Source organism: Etheostoma spectabile, chromosome 10 (genome assembly GCF_008692095.1).
Source record: "Etheostoma spectabile isolate EspeVRDwgs_2016 chromosome 10, UIUC_Espe_1.0, whole genome shotgun sequence".
Classification (NCBI taxonomy): Eukaryota; Metazoa; Chordata; class Actinopteri; order Perciformes; family Percidae; genus Etheostoma; species Etheostoma spectabile.
In genome coordinates, this window is record NC_045742.1 from 18398936 (window position 1) to 18408015 (window position 9080).

General features: G+C 42.6%; 1 protein-coding gene and 1 long non-coding RNA gene across 2 annotated transcripts in view; both read right to left on the bottom strand.

Annotated features, from left to right (window-relative positions):
- ndst1a (N-deacetylase/N-sulfotransferase (heparan glucosaminyl) 1a) overlaps nt 1–9077 on the bottom strand; it is a gene marked incomplete at its 5' end in the record, with an annotated part of 16455 nt that extends 7378 nt beyond the window's left edge. Inside the window, 6 exon segments of the mRNA XM_032528670.1 lie at nt 874–1002; nt 2779–2964; nt 3877–4031; nt 4417–4504; nt 5248–5730; nt 8465–9077. Coding sequence (XP_032384561.1) covers nt 874–1002; nt 2779–2964; nt 3877–4031; nt 4417–4504; nt 5248–5730; nt 8465–9010 — 1587 coding nt within the window.
- On the bottom strand, nt 6474–6636 carry LOC116697364 (uncharacterized). The gene is made up of 2 exons (XR_004333988.1): nt 6597–6636; nt 6474–6536 (listed from the first exon to the last, which is right to left on the bottom strand). It is a non-coding gene; the product is annotated as an uncharacterized LOC116697364 (long non-coding RNA).
- Nucleotides 9078–9080: the final 3 nt, after the last annotated feature.

Genomic DNA, 9080 nt, shown 5'->3' on the forward strand with positions numbered 1-9080 from the left:
TTACCTGTTTTGTTTATTAAATATATTTGTAATTGAAGTATACAAGTGCAGTTTGGTGAAGTGTTCAATAAATGTTTTTGTTGAGAAATGTAGTGTATCTTAAGTAATTATTAGTGTTACATTTTATCTTTCAAATAGAGGTTTAAAAAAAAACAAGCACATATCAGTCAAATATCGCCCAAAATTAATCGGCAGCATTTATCGGGCATCGGCTGACCCTGATTTCTAAAGATCGGCATCGGCTATAGAAAAACCCATATCAGTCGACCTCTAGTTATGAGATTTTCTTCCTGTGGACTTTAAATACAAACTGATCTCTTCAGGGCCAGTATGAACAGGAGGACAAGCAAAACCTGTTGCAATGTTCATATGAGCACTTGACTATTGTTTTAAGAAAATTGTGAACCTATCCTTTACATGAGGCAGTGTCCCCGACAATCCTCTAAACCACGTGTGAATGCTTCCCTTTCCGGTTTTATACAAATGCACATTGGGAAAGCGTTGTGGAGAATAGATATAAGGCAAAGCACAAACGATGATGAAATTACTTGAACAAAGGGTGCTTCTATAATTTGGACATGATTTGTTTAAAAAAAAGTCAGGCATTGAAAGGAATGAAATTATCTCCGAACTGCAGTGACATTTTCTGCAGATATTATAGTAAAAGTAACCTCTCAAAACAAAACATGCTGACGATTGCGGCTCCAATTAAAGAAGCTTTCACAGTAGTGTGAAAACAAAGCTAGCACAATGCAGACATCATTGAGTGAGTCACTGACTAGTCATCATCCCGTCCCTCGTTTTTTTACTTCAATTTACACCGCCAGTTAAATGAGTTTCCAAGTGTGCAGTGTGGATGTGTTTTTGACTCACAGGGTTCAGCAAAACAGTGAGGAAGAGTTCTCCTCCATTGATCAGCTTGTCTAGTTCATTCGGACTGCCAGGGTAGTCTTTATAGAAGATGGTGTGTGTGAAAAGACCACACGTCTGCCTGGGTAGCACCTGTGATGTAAACAAACACAAAAAAAGTTAAAAAAGAAGAAGAACAAAATTCACAAATCCCAAAGAAATGCATTCACACAAATAAACACACACACCATCAGCCCTCCACCGAGAGTGGAGCTGTCAGTACTCCAGGCGGTTCCCTCACACATTGTTTGCTTTCAATAACATTCATATTATGCAGCTCATCTAGCCAAAGCAAACCTCTTATTCACTCTGAGTCTATATGGAAATTCATGGAAATGCGTTTACAGTTTGGAGTGTCAGGGGAACTGAATATCAATCATCAGTAAGCAGTGGAGACTGTCCATTCAGACTGCGCTATCTCAAGGACGGGAGTCCAGCTCTGAGACCACACAGGCCGCCTGAATGCCAACACTACAAAGGAGCTGGACTGAGACTGCACTGTTTCCCATCAGCGCTGAAGGTCAACCTGGCAAACAGATAGATATGATTTATTTCTTTTTTGAATGTAATCTATTCAACTTTAATTCTGCTCTCATAACAATATTGTTTAGCACCGGCTAGCAACGTGTGATTGGTTGTGTGCAGACACTTGCTATGTTGTTGCCAAATATGTCATTCTTCGTTAAGGTGCTGAGGCCTGCTGGGCAGCACTACTCAGACAGGTGTCTCATGCAAGACTGGTTCCCTTGACTACACCGTTATCTCACACTCGGTTGAAGAATACAACAGCCCCGCAGGACTAATGAGATGATTGCCTTACTCAAGACTACAGCCCGGCCGATAACGGATTTTTAAGGCCGGTACCAATACGAATATTTGATTATTTAAAAATCCGATTTGCCGATATAACGGCTGATATACTGTATATTTAAAAAAATATATACAGAAACATGTTACAAAACATGAACAGATTCCCTAACTTTAGCTATTTGTAATTATTTATGAGTTCTCACTAAAATAATATAATTTGTTTTATTGTCACAACATAACAGAGGAACATATAATAAATATACATATAATACATGTAATATATTATAAATAGTATATAATATAATATAATTACATTTATAATTATAATATATTATTATAATATAGAAATATATTAAAGTTCTGACAAATAAAAGGTATAAAAATACAAACTTAGGATATGAAACTTAAAGTCCTTTGAACAAAAACATTAACAACAAAAAAAAGTCAGTGTTGCCAACAGGGACGGTGTAGAGCGCCCTCTGGTGGACAAACTATGCAACACCAACGCTCATAACATGGTTGACTGTCCATTTTTATTTTTTCAATAATAATTCACCGTATATCAGAATAATTTCTTTGTCATTATAAATGATTTTGATAAATGAAGATTAAAAAAAAAAATGCTACCAATACCGATAGTTCGGGATATGCCTATATCGGCTAATAATATCGGCCAGCCGATATATCGGTCGGGCTCTACTCAAGACTCATGTTGCCTCATTGATATATGGTAAATAAAAACAGGACACTGCTCAGTATCTCTGGGGATAAGACTTAAGAAAAGCAGAGATGGAGAGGAAAGGAGGGAGACGGACAAATGCAGGATGAAGAGTAGCCGCTGGCCATGAGAGAAGAACAAGAACAAAAGAACTGGAGGAGGTGGAGAGGGAGAGATAATTAATGAATGAAGGAGAGCATATGTAGATGGCGAAAGAAAATTCTAAGAGGGCTGAAAACGTAATGACTGTTGAGAAGCAAAGTGGAGGGAAACAACAGGCCAGAGGTAACAAGATAATGATGCCTTCTGGACGCCCAGTGTGTATGAACAAGTGGTCTTACGCTAATGCCACTGTGGATGAAACCTCGCCGGAAGCGAGCAGGCTTCAGGTGTGGGTATTCCTCTGTACTGGTGACCTTAATGCCCCAAACCTTCTTCCAGGCATCGTACAGCTGCATGTGGACAGGGTAGACGCCAGAGTGGTGGGGCGCCACCGCATAGCCCATGTTAGTGGGGATCCCATGCTCCTAGAGGTTAAGAAAAAACACAGGAGTGAGAGTTAGGAGGCAAAAAAAGAGAGAATGAAAAAGGGTGTTTGGTGTTTTTTCTCTTAAAATCTCCTTCCAGGCAGCCTGATAATGGTTATGTTTAGGGTTAGGGTTAGGGTTAGCTGCCTGGAAGGTGACCAAAGACACCATCAAGCATGAAAAGGTTAACCCATCAGGCTTCCAAGATATTGAAGCTATAACTTATTCCTTAAGATTTTCATGAAATCAAACCCCATTTTTTGATACTGTATGGTCAGCCTTTTTTCCACAATAGGTAATTTATGCATTTCCCTTCAGCAATATTTTCTCTAAATAGTAGTCTTTATTGGTAGTGGAGGAGTCCACACAAACGATGCATGCGCGTAATCTCATTGTTTACGGTTTTACAGTCACATCAGAGTTGTGTTACGTTACTGCGAATGCAATTGAGACATCCTACTGCTGCTGCTTCACGTTAAGGCGAAACGCAGGGTGAAAAGAATGCCAATGTCATTTTTGTCCTCTCTCTCTTTCAGCGGACAATTTAGAACTTCTGCAAGAGATTAATGGAACAAGAAGGCGCTGCCACACTGAGCTGTTAGACTGCACATCTCCAACCTCCACTGTGTCCTCCTGTTGTGTCGAAACGTTCTCGCGTTGTGTGCAGCATGACATCTGATCGCATTTGCAATAATTTATGACTGGGAAAGTGGCGATTGCTGTTGTAATAAAGACCACTTGCAGTTACCTCAGTAACCACAGGTATTGCCAAATCAACCAAGACTGTAAAAACCATTAACACCTTGCCCCTAGATTTCCTATTTGAACAAGGAAGATAGGATGAGCCAGGATAACTCTGCTCACAGCGCTCACCCAAAGAGGTGATCTGACCTTCGCCCCCCTGTGACTCACCATGGCAAATTTCTTGTTGAGCAACATCTGCTCAGCCAGCACAGATTGGTTGTGGAATAAATGGGGCTGCATGTGGCTCCACATGTGAGGAAACCACCAGAACTCCTTCACGTAGGAAAGCAGCAGGTCATCTCCCAGGTCCTCCTCATCAGCTCCTGGACATGACAGAGAGGGTGGAAAGGAGTGAGGAGAGATGGAGGAAGGGAGGTGATTCAGAAAAAACAAGGGGGTGATGGGTGAAAAGGAAATGGAGGAGATAAAAATGGACAATGTCAAAGAAGAGGCGGAGGTGAAATGGGGTCAAGGAGGAAATGAAAGTCAGAGAGGCAAAAGGAAGGAGTTCAAATAGAGTGAAACATGTGGGAGATTTACAGCAGAAGAAATAAAGTCAGCGCATGGGGGAGGAGGAATCATGAAGGAGTAGAGAAATTAAAATGATGTGAATCAAAATATAGTAGTTATCTCTTTCAGTTTAGTAGGAGGTTTTTATTTCCGCCTAAATTAACAGTAGCAAAGTTCTCTTCCAAGGCTGCATCTTACCAGCGTGAAAGAATTTCCCTGAGAAGCCCAGATTGAAGGTGAAGTTGGGCACATGGGTGCGCAGCTCCCTTTGTGTCTCCAGCAGGGCCTGAAAAGGTGGGAGGAAAGAAAAGTAAGTCAATACACCCTGTGCTTACACTGGTGCACGAGTGCATTAAAGAGAAAGCACGAACGCCAAGGCGCACGCGTGCCCACATTCATATTTCAGTCTGCAAGTTTCTTTCGGTAAACATCGAACATCCACTCCCAGTTGCCTTACTCCTTCTTCATTCCGTTTGATATTTCCCTCTCCTCTGATTCAGGAGTTTGTTTCATTTGATCTCCACGCTGGATGAGACTCCCAGCACACACCCTCTCTCACGCTCACAGATTTCTCCATCTTGTCAGGGTGTGATTTGTTCCTAAAAGCTTGCTGTTGCGCTGCCAGTAAGGAGACTGCTTCTATGCTTCTTCCATATTTTGTTTTTATACCCTCTGCCTCCACGTGTGAGGGGGGTCTGTTCTGCTCTGAGCAAGGAGCTTTTCAAAATTCTTTGTATGTCTCTGGGCCCCTGAAATATTCATTGCTGTGGAGCTTCTGTGACAGTGTGAGCAGTGGGGCCTGTCAGCTTTGAGCGGCCTACTGGGACGAACGCATTCAAAAGGAGAAGAGGAGCGAGAAGCCGGGGTTTCTATATGACTGGCAGATGGGAGCACATGCTATGTGTGAGGCCATTTTTATATTTTAGCAAAAGGGCTGTTAAAAACACTGGTGAATACGTAAATGGGTTCAGTTTCTACTACTGATAAAGTTTTTTTTTTTTTAAATCTAAAACTCATGTACAATCTCACCTTAACATCAGGCACCTTCATGCGTGTGCCCTCTTTGCCCACAAAGATGTCATCTATATCCACCAGGATGTAGCGCTCCAGGGACAACGAGAGCCTCTTCCCCGTCAGAAATGCCACAGCGTCCACAAACACCAGCTTGTGCAACCAGAAGACCAAGTTGTTGCCGAACAGGACCCTCTGGATACCATCATGGAGCCCCAGGTCCTGCACCACCGATGGGAGCAGAGCAGCATTCTGCCCCATCGATGCAACGCTCTCAGCTGACTGGGTCTTGGCCAGCAGTACGGGCTCATATGTTGAGTGGTTGGACTGAAAAACGGTCCAGTCATCCCCGGGGAGGGGACCTGGCAGGGGCTGCCCCGATCGAGTGATAAAGAGCAAGGGGGACTTGGGGTTGACAACGCAGTCCTTCAGACCCAAGTTAGAGTGAAGAAAAAGGGGGAAGCCTTTCAGCTGTGCACTGAGCAGACTGTTTTCATTGGCCTGATCAACAGAGACAAGAGAGAGAAATCACACAAATTCATCATACACAAGAACGATGAAGACAGAAATGTACTGAATATAATTCCACAATTCCTCAAATTATGTGTGAAATAAGGAACGTTAGGCCTACTCAAGCATAAAGGCATGAGGCAGCCTCTACCTGCTATGCTCCATCTGCTGTTCTCTGAGACTGCAGTCAAAATGAATAATCTCCTGCTGTGTCCTCTAAGATTCAATGGTTCTGTGACTATTCATTGAAATATTATCTCTATATTGTGACATTCTCCAATTCTGTCACATCTATACACAAGTCTTACTTACTCCTGTACTTTTACTAACTGGGTGTTATCACTGACATGCACTGTGTGCTGTCCACATCTGCAAACCAACGCCTGGCAGATACTGGATTTTAGAGGCAGATAACAATATTTAAATTAAAAAAACAAATTCCAATAACACCAGATATTCTTTCATACTTGTGTTTTGTTGACACTGGCTTTCTTTCCTAAAAAAGTCAGGCCCCACTGACCCCATTGATATATGTGTAAACACTATTATTGCAAAATCAACCATTTTAATTAGATTATTTTTCTTCTTTGCTTCTGATCTTATTAAACCCAATATGCTGAAAGGCATCTAATGGAATTTTTCCGTTACACGGTACCTGCTTGACTCATCTGGACTCGCCTTTTTTGGTTTTCCATTGTGAAAAACGTCCCTCGTACCTGCCAACAGGTACTTTATTAGTATCACCTCCGTCGAGGTTCCAAGTGAGCTGAGGCTATACCAAAAGGTGACGTGAAAGCCTGCAGACTACTGATTGGTTGGAGAGAATTGTCAATAATTACTGCGTCATTATTGCTAACGACGGACAGGGGTGTTCTGAACAAACCCGCCATTTTTAAATAGTTTAGCATGTGGTGTTTTTTTTCTGCTTCCAGCTTCTTTTGAAACTAAATGTGTCTTCTGGCTGAGGCAACAGCATTGACTGTAAAATTATTATACAGCTTATGGTCAACAGCCACATGTTGAAAATCAAAAACAACACACCTTCCACATTCTGTATGTGTGTTGCATTAGATTACGGTAATTTTCTGCATTGCTATGAAGACCAGCCACGCTCGCCTCACGCAAGAGGGGGTACTAAACTCACAATGGAAAAAGGAGGACGGGGCCGCGCGGCCGTGTGGATCAGGTACCATGTAATGGAAAAATGCCGTAAGTGTAGCCCTTTCATTTGCCACATATTGGGACATTTGATGAAAATGACCGTCAAGTATTGCTATTCCACCAAATACCATAATATTTCATGATTGCTATGTTTTATAACCTTTGCGGTAACAACTATATATTCCTTTTGTTTGCAAAAAGCTCATTCACAAACAAAAGACATTTACAGAATATAACCCTATAGTCATGTTACTTATGTTTGGGGTCAACAAGACCCCAGAGAGTTCCAAGTCTTGCTAACAAACTGTTGTAAAACACCAATAACAGAAATCCAAAAAGACTTAGTAGAGCAGAGATACAGAGCATATGAACATATGTTGCATTTAACCATGTTTTATAACTGAGGTCTCTAATAAGCAGAAGTAAGGCGTCACTTTCAAAAGTGGACTAAAAATGTTCAAAATTATGTTTATATGCTATTCTAATAAAACTAGGAAAGATAATCATAAATCTGATAAATTAAAGTAATAAAACGTACATATAATACAATACAATTTTTTTTTAAAATGATTTCATTAAGGACACAAAAGAGGCCCATAGCGCACTGTAAAACAATGCTAAGTATGTTTTTTGAGCTGTTAAGAGGGCCGAGGTCCTCTGGATCCCGACGAAAACATTGGAGTTAACACTGTACATACCATAAACAAATACTTTTTGATATGGTTCCTTTAAATTTGGTATTAAAGAATTGTGACCAAGTTATGTTCCAAAGGCAACATTTTACAGTTGAAAAATATACTCGTAATGAAATTCTTAATCACTGCAATTTCTTGTTTGTTATTGGTCAATAAACATGCCGATAAAGATATTTGTGATAAGCTAAAATCGGGCATACAGATATTGACTGGGTTCTACTGAACACAGTTTGCTACAAACCACGGCAGCAACGTTGTTTGTCAGGGTCATTGGGATGCACACCCTGGCTCTACTTCCTCCTCTCTCAATAGCTGGTAAATCCCAGCAGGCTTGGTTCCTAACCTTCACCTACACCGCCTAACATCACTGCACCACCATCCATGCCTCCACATCTCTTTCTATATTCTTTCCATGGCTGAGAGATGGCGATTAAAACCATAAGACCTGAAAACAGGCCTCGGGCAAACAGGCTGAGCTACGGATTACTGAGAGAGAGAGAGAGAGAGAGAGAGAGAGAGAGAGAGAGAGAGAGAGAGAGAGAGACTAATGGAGATATAGAGGAAGAAAGAGGTACAGAGGCGGCAGAGTTTAAAAGAAAATAAAGCAAAGGAGAGAAAACACGAAAATAAAAACAAGAGAATGGGCAAGAATAGTAAAGGAGACCAGATTGCAGAATAAAGAAGAACAAGAAACAGATAGAACATGAGAGAAACAGTGCAGTGGGACTGAGTGATATTGAACCAGGCAGGTCTTTCCAACCCTGTGAATCCCATCTCCTTAGAGACGGTGGAGCCAGATGGACAGGGCAGAAGGTGTGAGGGAGAGGAGGGAGGGAGGGGAGGCATAGGAAGTGTAGTGTTATCCTAACCTTGAAGAAGCCAATGATGCCCACTCCATATTCCACACAGTACTTGTCCAGCAGCTCTCGGTTCCAGGCGTCCAAGTTAACATACTTGAGAATGTTCTCATAAATCACCAGTGCGAAACGTCCTCTCTCTTTGTCTGTCAATGTGGGCATGTCCCCTTTACCAGGAGAGATCTCAGTCCGGTACCTGAACCGGCCAGACTCTAAGATGGCCACAATCTCCTGACCCAATTGAGAATACTGGCTTTCCACAAACACCAGAACCACAGGATCTGTCCTGGCCCCTCCGGGATCCACCCCGGGTCCCCCTGAGACGCCCCGCAAAGGTAGTAGCCGGGACGGAGTGACCCTCGGGTCGTCCGAGTCGGCGGACGCTCCATCTGCCCCAGACACGCCCCCTCCCGACGGCTCCAGCTCTCGCTTGACACCATAGAGGAAGTAGGCCGAGATGCAGACGCTGACAGTGCAGAAGAGAAAGAGGAGGAGGAGGGAGGTCTGCAGAGGGAGGAGACGGACCAGCCGACGGAGGCGTGTCACGCATCCCAGCATCGTCTCACGCCACACCGCCTCGCCCCAGCAGCCCAGCAACACGGGGACAGTCTCGCTCAGTGAGGGTAAA